Here is a 14441-nt window from a genome sequence, read left to right on the forward strand (position 1 = left end):
TATGTTACAATTATTATGTATTACATGACACCTTGCTCCTATTCTAGTAAAGATAATATATGTCGTCAAAGAGTACACTTAAATGAAGAGCTGCCCGATTGCGGGGCCTTCCGTAAATAAACATCCGGACTTATAGGTGGTAAAGAGGGCGTTGATAGTTGCCGCCTCATTGATTCGATGTTTGTTATTCAAATTAGTGCTACCGCATCCGCCCTTTTTTCAACTTCGCGCCATTTTTACAATTTAGTCTGTTTATTTCTTGATGGAAACCAGTCCAAGTTGTTTCATATTTTTCCCGCACAAGTCACTTTTATTACAAAACTGTTATCGTTTTAAACATGAGCAACTGATCCAGAATAAAAGGTAATTATTTTTACAACTCGCACTTTTTAATTAAATTAATTGACATCTTGACATTACAGCTATCTTGTTAGATGTTTTGTTTCGAGAGTCTTAGCAATAGTTTATCGTTCAACTTGGAGAGGGAATGTTTGTAAACATAGAATTTTTTTTCATAACAGTTATTTGGGGGGTCGGAATTAGGCTGGGCTGTCGGCTTTAGGACCTCTCACGGTATTATAAAAAAAAATTGGTATTATAAAAAAAAGTTGGTATTATAAAAAAAAGTTGGTATTATAAAAAAAAGTTGGTATTAAAAAGCCTTTTGGCGCGCCATACATATCAGTGGAAGCAGAATTTTGAGTAGATTTTGAATATTCAAGTTTCATGTCCTAAAAAAAACCTAACTGAAATTATTATGCTTTAAACAGCTAAAAAAGACAGGCCACCCTCAGCAATAAGCCTCCCCCCTGTTTATTGAAATTTTGAAAAGTTTCTACCCCCCCCTGATTATTTAAACACACACAACAGTTTTGTCTGCCATAATTTGACTCTTTATAAAACCTTTTTTTTCAGCACCAGACAAAAAATCTACTACTGGGAAGTCCAGTTTGTAGGCAGGCTTCTCCCTGAACATGTGTGTGGCAGGCAGTTAACGGACGCTGCCCCTCCTGGAAATCACTAAAATTTTGGTAAAAACACAGCCTAAAGCAGAAAAACACAAGAAAAAGTGTCCTTTTTGGCCTCCAACGGACACTGCCCTGCCTTTCTAAAATATGGCCTAGCCGGCCAGTTTTGGTCATGTTTAGAACTTTTTCAAATTCAAATTTTCAGAGTGGCCTGTTAAAGTCCTTTCTTCTATAAAACTAGACTTCGCCAAGGGGTCTTCGACAAAAAACTTTCGAATTTTTTATCGGCATTGGGCCGATAAGCTTCAGACCCCCTCCCCCCCTTGCTCTTATCGGCCAAAATTTTTCAAATCCAACTTTTACATCTTCTAAAAGACACAATTTCCTCAAATCTTGTCGGCCATCGCCTTCCCACCCGGCATCGTCGAATTTTTGTCTATTTGTGCACCAACATTGAGTTTGTTCATACCCGCATTGATATTGTTAATCAAAACGAAAGTTAAAATGACGGGATGAAGTCGCAACATTTCGAAGGAAAAGGCAGCGTGCTGGCCAATGAAAAAAGAGCTTTTTATCAAAGCTAGTTCAAAACTGTACTTTTAAAGCTGCGAATTTGCGCGCAAAGGTGAAAGCAAGTGAATTCATATGCTTTCAGTGGAGTTTGTGGACGAAATCAGAAAGAAATTGGCTGAAAGGATTTTCGTCTCAATACTTGATTTTTTATCGGCATGTAGTTGGACCCCCCCACCCCCTTATCGGCCCAATGCCGATAAAAAATTCGAAAGTTTTTTGTCGAAGATCCCCAACAATAGCTACATACACACACACTCAGTAAATTTGATTACTCTTTTCTACATCAGCTTCTGTTGTCTGCAACAATCAATCTGAAATTAGCTGCAAGGATATTTTTAGCCTCTAGGCCTTTTAAATTGTAAATAATGGTAAAAATATAAACATATGAAATATCAAAAAGATTGACAGATTGAAATGAAGTGATGTGGTCTGATTGAGAAATTTTACCAATGCAATGTTTCAGTGAAAAAAAACACAACGATACGAAATGAGTCTAAAATGATCTTACCTATTATTTGTTTCTCTACTTCTGCTGATCTGTTGATCCTATTTGTGTTTGGTCCTTTATAATCCAAATTTAATTCATCCTGTCACACACAGAAAACAGAAAAATCAAAGCAAGTGTAAAACTGTAAAATGATCAACCAACTTAATTAAGGCCCTGTCTAGACTATTATCTAAGGTTTACACTGCTGTTATAAAGAGAATGACGTCATTAAAAGATTACGTCGTCAAGTTTTTGTCGCCACGAGTGACGAGTCGACGAATGTTACATTTTCATGAAATATCACTTTTTAGTTTAGAGAATGAATTTTTGAATGAAAAAATTGTTTTAAAATGGGAAAAAAATCTTTGACATTTATTACAATAAGTTCTCAAGATATTCTTAGTCCGATTTTATAAGTCTGTATTTTATCGCGCGACAAAAATGTTTACATTGGCGACCGCTCACTATTCACTTTCGTTTTTGATTTGTTTATCTCTAAATCCGCCATTTTTGTTTTGGTTTTCGCTGGCTCAAATCACCTGCCTTTCCACTTTTAAATTTCTCTCCAGCAGTCCAGGACGAGGACCAGGTTATTTTTAGGCCATTTTTATAGCTTCTTAAAAATAATCATTTTATTTTGTGTAAGGAAGCTTACTAGCGACGTAGAGAGATGGCATTGTGTGCTGGATGAAAGTTTGAGAGATAGATGAATATTTTGAAATTTTGCTGCTGCTTTGGATATTGGTCAGTCATGTGATGGCTATGCAAGTTTCCCTCCATTGATGCAATTTACTCGACTCCACGGTACCTGACTAACCAAAGCAATAAAATTTCAAAACAAATGAACCACTCAGCTCCGCTTGCAGCTCTACTCATACCATTTTCCAGTTCTGGAATTCATGCACAGTACGCCAAATGGGCCATTCCAGAATTTGTCTGTAACAGGGGGGCGGACGACACAGGATTTCCGAGGTCAAAAGTTTTTACCAAAATTCGAAATTTCCAAGGTGAGAGAAGAAAATGTATGAATATTTCCAAGGCAATTGAATTAAAAAAGGCAAAAAAGAGTGGAATTTCCGATGCATTTTTCAAAAGTACATGGATTTTCATCGGAATTTCCAACCACCACTGGAAAAGAAAAATTATTTCCGAGGCTATAAAAAATTAAAAAATGCACGTCGTCCGACGGGGGGTAACAAAAATTTTCTGGGATGGCCCAATATATTTGGCGTGAGAATGTCCTCAATTGGGTGTAACCTTCTTGATCCTCAAAATATCTTCGGCGTGGCTTTTGCATGGATTCCACACTGGACCATTTTAGAATCTCATATTTGGGGCTGGAGTAATAAATATTGGCGAGTTATTCGCCGACAGAATATTGCAGATAAATAAAAAACAGCCTGGTTGGATAAAAAAAGAGATCATAATTTTCAAGATGGCGGGAATTTAGACGTTTCTCGATCAGTTCTCGATGGACAGTCTAAACTTAAACTCCTATATCAGGATTAGAAACTAGGCTAGTCTTACCTCTTTTATCTTTTCCTTTTACAACAATACAATGCTGACAAGTCGACACAACACATGTCAGTCAGGACCTCCTTTCACTTTATTGATATTACGCAAACGCCAGTGTGCACTAAATTATTTTGATTTCGCTTTCGATTTCAAGCAAAGTCTTAGCAACAGGACGTTCGTGCATAGCAACGGGGCTGGGTAGAAAAAACTAAAACATAGAATTCAAAATAAATACCGATCATCTTATAGAGCACTAAAAATACCCCCTTTCTATGTTTAGTTTTTTCTACCTTGGATTATAACTGAAAATATCTTCAAATAACCTTTGTCTGCTATCAGCCCGCGCGGTAATCTTTGCCCGCTTCAATTCTTAGATAATGAATAAGAGAGGTGCGCTTAGCTAAGTCGTGCTCGCGGGCGATAAATTTATGTTTACTTATCTTGTATATTTTAGTGGTATTTATCCAATGAAAAGGATGTTGACAAATATATGCACGGCGCTGACAAAATATGCACTGCATTGATTATGACATCATTAAATATGTCAATGTCGATTATTCAACGCCTGTTAAAAAAAAAAAATTTGTAAATAGTTCTTTTTATCATGAAATTTAGAAATACGAGCAATAAAATAATCAAATTTGATATTTGTTTCCTATCTAGATTATAATTAGCAGTGAAGCTGGAACTTTGATTTTTGAGGATTACGATTTTACCAGCTTTTTAGCAATTTTTGCCTCGCTAACCCAAATCTTGCAACCTCTTTACCTTAAGGAAGATCGAAATTAGAGTTTTTCAGCGTTCCGAAAAAAATGCATAACAGAAATTTTTTCATCTTCACAGGATCCATTCTCAACAACAAAATACATCTTTTGGTCTTTGGGTTTGTTTCTGACGTTTTTCTTTCAAAAAATATCGATCACTTTCCTTTTCCCCTTGAGCGCGCGAGAAAAAAATGATTAGCTCACATTCTCGCGCGGGCGAATAAAGATGAGGCGGCAATCTTGCACTGAGGGTGCTACTTAGTTTCCACCCTATTTTGCGCCCACGATATAATGGTTCAAATACAGGGGTATTCCAAATGATAAACTAAAAAGTGTTACTAATAACTGTAAGTGTTTATTTTCTGAGAGATATAAATAGTATATTGAATATTATTAAGTTATTTATTGAAGTATTTTTGAGCGCAAATTTAAATATATGTTACATAAAGAACAAATGATAGCAGCTCTGTTTTTTCCTCAAACCCCCGGGAAAAGTTTTTTGCCGACTTAGCTATTTTACAAATCTCAGAAAAGAACTCCCATAGGAATTCCGATACATACTGTAACCCGATTGGTTTTAATTTCGAAACGGCTTCAAGAAAGTCATAATGGCAGATAATTCGAAAAGTTATTAGCTGACATCACATTCTCCTGCGGGCAAATAAAGATGAGGAGGCAATCTTAAACCGAGAACGCTACTTAGTTTCTGCCTTATTTTGCGCCCATGATAGAATGAACCAAATAGGGGGGTGTTACAATGAAACTCATCTCACTTTGTACAGTAAGTGATTTTTTTCTAAGAGATAGTATACAAAAAAATTGAATATCTCAAGAACTTGTTGAACTAAATTATCATGAAATTTTAAACCAATAGCCATTAGCACAAGAATTGTTTCAATTTAAGATTTTTTTAAAATTTTTTTTAATGATGTCAGCAGAAATTGCAAAAATCTGGTTTTCTGCTATTTTTCCTATAACATCATCAAAAAATTAAAAGATTGCAAAAGCAATCAGAATACTTCTTGTGGTAGTGTCTATCATTGCTGAAAGTTTCATGAAGTTTAATTAACTAGTTCTTGAAATATTCAATTTTTTGTTAAATGACATCATCACAAATGGCATTAAAAACAGGTTTTTAATCAAAATCTCAAAACAGGTCTTTAATCAAAATCTCAAAACAAGTTTTTAATCAAAATCTCAAAACAGGTTTTCTACATAATACGCTTCTTTTGATGTACTAAGGGGATGGGACTGCTTCCAAAAAATTACTGAAAATTTGGAATGTATTAATTTACCTGAGCAGTGAATGAGTGAATAAATCAAGATTTTCAAGCATATTATCACACCCTATCTTTCTAATGTAACTTAAGATATCATTAGAAGATATTTTAAATATTTATTTTTAATAAATAGAATTGTTTGCAAAAAGAATGGTAAAATACACATCTTTGGAAATCAATTCAAATGAAGCCACAACTGTTTATTTTGACGAATGTGAAAGGAAAGGTATGAAACTTTGTTATAAACAACTTTCAGTTGCAGTGCTGCAAATAACGGCAAGTGACCGGTAGCGGTAGTTACCGGTTATTTTGTAGTTTCTACAGACCATTCTTAAACTTACTTTTTCGTTTTACCCGGTTAAAGTTTGAAGGCTATAAGGCTTCTTTCGTAAATTTTAATCAAGTTACCTTAAAGGAAGAAATTTTTTCTTACCAAATTATAAAAATCTATAAGGCTCCAAAATTTTCTAAGGGGGCCCCAAGACCCCCTGATCAAATTATTTTCACTACAAATTAAATTACTGGCCAACTTAAATTTCCTTATTTGCAGCACTGATTTGTGTCTTTTATCATAATCAGCTTACATATGAAAACTTGAAAATAGCTTAGTCACAGTAAGAAGTTCTACCATTTACACTTGCCACTGAAACCCACAATAACTTTTTGACCCTCTTTTTGAATTATTACTTCTTTTAGTGAAGCTCTATATCTCTTATTTTTCTTTACAAAAAATGTCAAAACGGTATTGCTCATTGTTTTAGATGCTGCTGGAAAGCCTTCATATGGACCTTGTGATATTCTCATGTTAATTTTAATATACACCATTTGGTTTATCACACTACCTTTTACGTTCTGTTGTAGTTTCAAGGTAAGAAACAACTTATTACCTTATTGGAACTAATTTTTGCGGGAACTAATTTTTGCGGTCGAAAAAAAATATCCGAAAAATTGCATTTCGTGGGTTTTAATTTTCGCGGTTTTCCCTTTTTTTGGACAAATTTCTTTCATTTTCCTAGGGATTTTTCAAATTTTTCGATAAAATTGGAAAAAATTGTATTTTGCGGGAATTAATTTTCGCGGTTTTCGACTCTCAAAATTTTTCACGGGATCAAATTTTTGCAATTTTGATGAAAAACCACGAAAAACGCTAAAATTTAAAACCCGCGAAAATTAGTTCCAATAAGGTACACTGTTTTTTTCCGAAATTGTATAACTAAAATACGCTTCAGATTAATATGTCACAAAATTTTATGTTGAGTATCTTTCCGACTTCTAAAGATGAATTTAACGATAAGCCAGAAAGTGGAAAATTCGAATTCTTATTATTTTAACAGATAATTCCACAATGTCAGAGAGTGATTGTTTACAGACTTGGCAGAATATTACCTTTGAAAGGACCAGGTATTGTTTATTTTTTTAATAATATGGTAAAGTATTACTATTATTTTCTTCCCACATAGTTTGATTATTAATCCATAGTCTCATTTAGGACATAAGACTATATCATAAACTGATGTTTTTATGAATTTGATGGCTCTGAATTAGAATGATAAAAAATTAAGTTATTTTAATGTGTCTGTACTTTGAAGTGAATTGTACTTTGTAATTCCAAGTACTTTGGTTTTGTCCATTTCATTTAAAAAGCTAAAACTTTGATTATAGTCACAACCAATACAACCTCTTGGTGGTATAAGAGTGGTTTTAAGAACAATGCCAAACCTGGAATGGCTATTAAACTTTTAGCAGGTTTAGAGTCAAATTTGTAAAATCAGTTATTTTTAAAAATGCCACACCTTTGTCCCTCCTAGAAATAGAAGAAGGACAATTTTAGGCTCAAGGTACCAAAAGAAAAGGATGGCGAGCCTCATTCAAAATCTATGGCTCTTATAAAAAAAAAGTGTAAATAGATTATATATACCAGATTTTCTCTTCTAGGTTTGATCACAGTGATTCCATGCATTGATAAATTGAAAAGAGTGGACATGAGAATGAGAGCATTCAAAGTTCCCCCACAAGAGGTTCGTCCATTCACTTTTTTTTACAAGAACACGTTTTTCTTCACAGTTTTTATAAGAACAAGCTTTTCTTCGCAGTTTTTATAAGAACAAGTTTTTTATAGACACTATTTAATGCTCAAAGATATGAGCGAAAGATTTTGTAAATGAATGGTGTTTTCCTTGTCTGAAAACAATTTTTTAAGTTTTTTAATTATCTTATATAGATTTTTTTAAATACTTCAATATGATACTAATGTCCTTGAGAACGGTCTTGAGTTCGAAAGTTGTTGGGGAAAATCAAATTACGATAGCCGCATTAATTTTCACCGCTCAACACAATAGGATACTTAATTTTTTGATTCACACTAAAAAGGGCATTCCCTTAGCAAATTCAGCAAATCTGTCCTATGGTTTTTGTCAAATTTTTTCATAAAAACTCGATCTTCTAAAAAAGTGTATAGGTTTTTTAATTCCTTAAAACACGTAAATATATTGTTGTGATATTAAGTCAAAGAGATACTCTGTTCTGATTTTTAGCGGGATCATTTTTTGTTTGTATTTGCATATTTGCTTGTTATAGTTAAAAAAAGATTAAAATTCGTATTTCTATTAATTTATAAAACAGCAAAATGAAGCGACTGCTTCTGCATTATAATCCGTATTTCTATTAATTTAGATCATGACAGTGGATAATGGAGTATTGAAAATAGGGGCTGATGTCCAATACCGATATGTCGATCCTATACTAACACAAACAATACAGGACCTTGATCACTCTTTGAGAGTCAGTGGACAGGCCTCTTTAACTTCAATCATCTCGTGTAATGATATTGCATTCGTAAAACATGAAAAGCAGCTTTTACAACAAAGACTACAGGTAAATAAATCTATCCACTCCCAACCAAGGGCATAGATTAAACTTCTACCATTTGCTTACAATAAATATTTTTCCATTCTAGGCGTTTCGCGAGCTTACATTTTGAGAAATCCTATATCAAATATCATTTTTAAATGAGCGTGACAACCACCTACGAACTACTAAAATCGGATTTGAGATTTAGTTTTTACCATCTTCGCGAAAATAAATCTCGCATGATTGTTTGAGATCACTGACTCGTAAAAATTAAATCACGCAAAAATTATTCCGATTAAAATACGTATTTTTGAAATAGAACATCCACTAGCACGTACGGTTTCAAAGATGGATTTGAGGGAGTTTATGATTTTACTGATTGTAGCAACAATATTGAGGAACACTTTAATGGGATAAACTTTCGCGGGGATTGAATTTTACGGTTGGGCCTATCCGTGAAATTCAAAAATTTCGCGGGAACTTAATTTCGCGGGTTGCACTATTGAGTGTCAATATTTTCACGATTTTGTGACTTTTACTGTCAAATCATGCATTTTGGTTGTTAAAATACACATTTTTGGCGCTTCTTTGATGTCAGTAAACATTCAAATAGTATTTGTTTGACATATTTTGAGTTTTGTTTAGAAATATTTCGCGCAGATGAGGCCCTTCGAAATTTCCATTGGGACTTAATTTCGCAGATTTTCGCGGATGACACCCAAATCCGCGAAATCCGCGAAATTTAATCCCCGCGAAAGTTTATCCCATTAAAGTAATGCGTGCAATTTTGATCTGTCGTTTTTATTTTCTAAAGTTATATAATTTCAAATAATTTCTTGGATTGTTCCACGAGAAATTGTTCAGAAAATTTGCGAAATCTCACTGACCTCTTATCAGGGCTTAACCTATGAAAAGTGAATCGCTGTCAATTTTTCTTGAACATCTATTTTTATGCTTTAAAAATTCATGATTTTTTATTCCTTTCGTAGAGTCATTTGAATAAAGTTGTGTCAGCTTGGGGTATTGAAATAGCAAGATTTGAGATGTAAGTAAAACTATTTAAGCTGTTTCTGAAAGTTTATGGCGTGTTTACATTGTATCCATGTCACTTTAAAATAGAAAAATAAAAATGATATAAACTGCTAGTGTAACTTATGGCATGTCCAAAAAGGACATAAGTTTGGTGCAAAAAACTGGGGGCCTTAGGCATGTTCATTTATACGTCAAAAAGCGTATTAGGATGTAGACAGGTAGATTTAAGAATTGGCTGTTAATAGACCTTTTCATAAATTACGTCACGAACATCACTTGACTCGTATTCAAACAATTACCATGGTGATTATGTCCCTATGATTTTTTTACGAATAGAAAATTGTTTTGATAAACTCCGCTAGGAGTTAATCACCATGGCAATAATTTCAAAACGAGGCAAGTGATGTTCGTGAAGGTCTATTAATTATTATTTTTTGGGATATTGGATTATTATTTTTTTGGACATCCCATAAGTTGCACGAGTGGAAACAATAGAAAATTGGTTTTTGTGAATTGGAGCAAAAACCCCAACAAGGTGAAAATTTCGCGTCTAGGCAAGTCTTAGCTGCACAGGACAAATAAGAAAATATTCATTCATCATGTCTTGTTCGGCCCTACTAACACCAACAGACATCAACTATGTCAGCCGAGTTTGATAGTATTCCTTTAGAAACTTTTAGTTTGAATCAGCCATTCCATAAAGTAATAAGAAAAGACAACAAGTTTTATTTTATTTTCAGCAAAATGAAAATAAAACTTTTTGTCTTTCCTTTAGAAACTGTTTACTGATTTTTTTCTGATTTTTTTCTGATTTTTTTAAGGATTTCACCAAACTTGAATTTTCTAGGGATGTTCATTCGTTCGACAAAAATGTCGTGTACTGACTGATAAAGTGCCCTCAAGTTGGTGAAATTTATCTTTCTTCTGACTGTAGATTCTAAATCCGACTTACTTTCCAGGGAACATTCGACAGTAATGAAGGAGCGAGGTGGTATCACTCCCTCCTCTCAAAATGATGATGATGAAGTCGACGGCGCTGAGATGATCATGAACCTTATCAAAAGTATACCATATAAAATGCTGTTATTTTTGTCTGGGCTATAGAGCACCTTTCGAAAATATGCCATACTAATTATCGTTATTTTTATCTGAACATCATTTTAAGACCATTCACGGAAAAATTGTCACGATTTTTTGTCACAAGGGAAAAATGTCCGTTAATTTTGAAAGTTTTGCACGAAAGTTTTGTACTTTAAGGATTTTTTCACGAAAATATTCCTAATTTATTTCTATATTCCTTTTTTAGGCGTTGTTTCTCCCGAAGGAAACGTGTTTTCCGGTCTCTCCATACCTCACGTTAGTCCAACAGATGTCTTACCTAACTACACACCAACACTTTCCTCAAGTACACAGAAAGTGGCCGCGCCAGCGTTACTTAATGCCGCCGAGCTATTTTCAATTGCTAAAGGAATAATAGACGAGCCATTGTGTCAGCAAATTAATGCAGTATTTCAATTTCAAATACAATATACAGACTCAAGCACGCGGACCTGGACCGTCGACGTCAAAAATAGCCCCGGATTCGTAATAGAAGGTCCGGTAGCAGGTTTTCCTGATGTTGTTTTTAAACTAGAGGAACAAATTTTTCAAAAAATCTTTTACGGACAATTAACGCCTCGGCAAGCTTACATGAACAGTCAGCTAACGTTCAATGGTAGCTTGGCAACTGCAATGAAATTAGAATTACTAATCAAGAGGCTAAAAGCTATGTAAATTTGATTAATATAGAATCTTAGTTATAAATATAATGTACATACTAGAGGATTTTTTTAGTTACTTTATTTATTTGATTTGTCGCACTATTTTGATATTGAAGATACACCATCTCTTTCGCAGTAAAGGTTTCGTTTTGGATTCTAGCCTTCATAGGATGAAGGTCCTTCTTTTACTATTCTTGTATAAGTTTCATTATGCGCCCTACCGGGTTTTGTAAATAAGTAAATGCATTCGAAAAGTGGGTTAAAGTAACTAAATGGAATCAATTTATTTTTCACCCCGATAAATGGTCTTATACAGTGTTGCAACTGCAATCCCTACCGTAATATTTGGAGATAAAGGAGTATTTATCCTTAAATATTATAACCTCAAGTGATATTTAAGCGCTATAAAGTACGGTTGGAACGTAGAGTTTTATCTCGACTTAAGGACCTCAAGATCTCGTAAAGTTACGAAGTAATAACTCAAAATTACTCTAGATATGAAAAGATTGTAATTTCAAACTTCATCTATGCGTTTATCAATGTGATCAATGTTATCAATATCTACTTCTTCCACACCGGGGGGGGGGGCACTGACCTTGACGGCCGACGGGGACGTGCCGCTGGAGTTTGAAAAATGGACCCTATCATATATGGATATTTGGTAAATTTGGGGCCCTGTCAGGAAGAAAAATCGGCTAAAAGTAGGCGAAAAATTGAAAAATTTTCTAATTTCCATCATGAAAATTGTCGAGGATAGACCTTATCGGAGTTTTTGATTTTTCCAAAAAGCGATGCATTGTGGGATTGTTTCGAGTGTATTACAATAGAATTCCCTCGAGGAATTCCTAAGAGATTTCTATTGTAATACACTCGAAACATTCCCACAATGAATCACTTGGGGAAAAAAGAAATGTCCCAAAAAAAGGATGTTCCACCAGTGGGATTTTAGGGGATTTTTTCCTGAGGCATAACCATCCTATAGAGAAGGTCTGGAGAAAGTTTCAGCTGGATCTTATTTTTTCCCTTAAATTATGCTAGACAACCCCACTATCTATCAAGTGTAATTACTCCTTGTGTGCAAAAATTTGGGATGAAAAATTGGTTAAAAGCCACTATTTTCAAGATTTTGAGACAAAGAAGCTTTTACAAAAACTTTCCGAAAATCCTTTTTAGTTTGGTTAAAGATACACCATCTAGTGCAAAAAAAATTTAAAAATCTCTTTTTTTCGCCGAAAATAAGCTCCTCAAAGTACTTGTCTTCGCAAATGTCTTCATTTTCTTCTTCGTCAAATTTTTTCAATGCAGTTTTTGAATTTTCAGATTCAGGAATAGTTTGCGTTGTCTAACAGAAAATGTATAACATGTCATAGTTTTGTTGGCTACATCAGCCAGAAATCCAAATTTTGTAAATGGCAATTATGAAAAATTCACTATGGTCAGAGAAGTTTCAAAAAGGCATTTACTTTCAAGGAAAAAAAGCGAAAGTTTGTTCGCCTGTAGTAGCATCAATTAAAACCATAAGGACAATGAGCAGTAAACAAATTTATCGTACAATATTTACATTTTTCTTTTTTAAATATTTCAAAAATCAAGTTCCTTGACAAGTTAAATGCAAAAAAAAAAATGCTTTTTACAAAAAAGTTAATTTTAAAAGAATTCCAAAATTTATAATTGAGCAAGAGAGTGACGTAATGTGCTCCGATGAAAATCCTCTTTATATAAATTCAATATTACATATAAATTACTTTGCAAAATCAATATTGGGTAGTAGTAAACTATATAGGTGGGAGGGTACGGGTACTACCCTTAAGGGTGCCTTTTTTAAACTTTTTTGGTCCCACAAAGGGTTGGAAAATTCTCAGTCCCATTAAGTGTCAGAAAAATAGGAAAATTTCAAATTTTTGTCCCTAAAAACATCCAAATTTGGTCAAATTAGTCTAAATAAGGGTCGTAAAGTTCACATAATTTTTCAAATTCTTTCCCCCTTTTTAGTCCCACTAAGGGTGCGAGGGTTGAAGGGCGGCACATCCCCGCAACCCTATCTCTAGGGATATTGCTGTTTTAAACAATTCGTACGAGACTACAGTATAGGTCATACTTAATTTGATAGACTATGTTATAGTCTAAGACGAATCACTATCTAAGAAAAAAGCCCAAAGCCGAAGAAAATTCGCAAACGGGTTTTTTTGCCGAAAAGAGTTAACAGTCGGTAGAGTTGCCAGTCTTAGACTATACGATTTTGGTACAAAATACAAAAACAGCCCAAATCGTACGAATTCGAGTTTCCGAATGCGAGGCCAACTGTGTTCGGTATTCGAAAAAATCAAAACAAAAAAAAAGAGGCGGGAGAGAAACTGAGATAAAAAAAGAGGGATTCCAAGAAATATTATAGTTCTCTTTGGAGACCCTCTTCCTTTTATTCCCTTTATATTATCTTGGAACTACACTTTCTTTTCTTAGAAAACAATTTTTATAAACAGTAATTTTTTAATAAGTTTGTAATTTCTTTGCAACAAGGATATCTATCTAAACTTTCACCTTATAAATTTCTTAAAAAACATCAAATCATGTAAGTTTGTTTGTATGTTGTTTTTTTGCCTGAGGATTATATCCTTATATTTACCCCTTTTATATATTAAATTCCATGTAAATAAAAAGCTATAGTATATTCTACCCACCACCATTTGCCCAAAGACAAAGGATATGTATACAAATCATTGACAGTTTTATAAATACTTGCAATTTCGAATTTGTGACTTTCCTGTTTTGTTTGATAAAAAAATTTACAATAGTGGATGAAAAATCTTATGATAAATTTGCAGGGAAAAAGTAAAAAAGCTCCAGCTTGTAAAGCTTTGCAGTATGTTGATCTTGCTTTGATTTGAGCTTGAATTTCTTTCTACCCAAAAAGAGACATTAAAATGAGGATGAAATAGAAAAAAGAAAAGTTAAGAAATCCCCAGAAATTAGCTTAAAAAATGGAAAAGTACCAATTAGTAAAAACCTTGAGGCAGATTTAAATGACATTAAATTTCTTATTTACAAAAACTGATGAATAGGTAATTCAATCATGATAAACAAATGATTCTAAACTGTCTTCCGACAATACTGTACACGTTTTTTTTTTTATAAGGAACACGTTTATAAGGAACTCGAGGCTGAAAATGGTTCAAAAAATAAGGAATTGTTAAGGAACTGCTCAGGCTGAGAAT

The 14441-nt window shown here is 33.7% G+C and overlaps 2 protein-coding genes across 2 annotated transcripts in view; one reads left to right on the forward strand and one right to left on the reverse strand.

The window, feature by feature from the left end:
- Positions 1–2188, reverse strand: part of LOC136804436 (ras association domain-containing protein 2-like) — a 36832-nt gene extending 34644 nt beyond the window's left edge. The window contains exon 1 of the mRNA XM_067061148.1: positions 2050–2188. The gene's annotated coding sequence lies outside the window, so the exon portion shown is untranslated. The remainder of the gene's footprint in view (positions 1–2049) is intronic.
- A 3485-nt stretch (positions 2189–5673) lies between these two features.
- On the forward strand, positions 5674–11359 carry LOC136804450 (stomatin-like protein 1). The gene is made up of 8 exons (XM_067061150.1): positions 5674–5813; positions 6349–6455; positions 6922–6988; positions 7523–7605; positions 8261–8461; positions 9427–9482; positions 10429–10532; positions 10776–11359. Exons 1-8 carry the CDS (start codon positions 5738–5740, stop codon positions 11240–11242), a joined length of 1161 nt encoding a protein of 386 aa, XP_066917251.1. The 5' UTR covers positions 5674–5737; the 3' UTR covers positions 11243–11359.
- Positions 11360–14441: the final 3082 nt, after the last annotated feature.

The sequence above is a fragment of the Clytia hemisphaerica genome, unplaced genomic scaffold, assembly GCF_902728285.1.
Source record: "Clytia hemisphaerica strain Z4C2 unplaced genomic scaffold, Clytia hemisphaerica genome assembly, whole genome shotgun sequence".
Lineage (NCBI taxonomy): Eukaryota > Metazoa > Cnidaria > Hydrozoa > Leptothecata > Clytiidae > Clytia > Clytia hemisphaerica.

Excerpts from the sequence above, each read along its gene's own strand:
- LOC136804450 (XM_067061150.1), top strand. The coding sequence starts at position 5,738 with ATGGTAAAATACACATCTTTGGAAATCAATTCAAATGAAGCCACAACT. Across the intron at positions 6,989-7,522 it reads ATTACCTTTGAAAGGACCAG|GTTTGATCACAGTGATTCCA; the intron begins GTATTGTTTATT and ends TTTCTCTTCTAG. Across the intron at positions 8,462-9,426 it reads TTTTACAACAAAGACTACAG|AGTCATTTGAATAAAGTTGT; the intron begins GTAAATAAATCT and ends TTCCTTTCGTAG.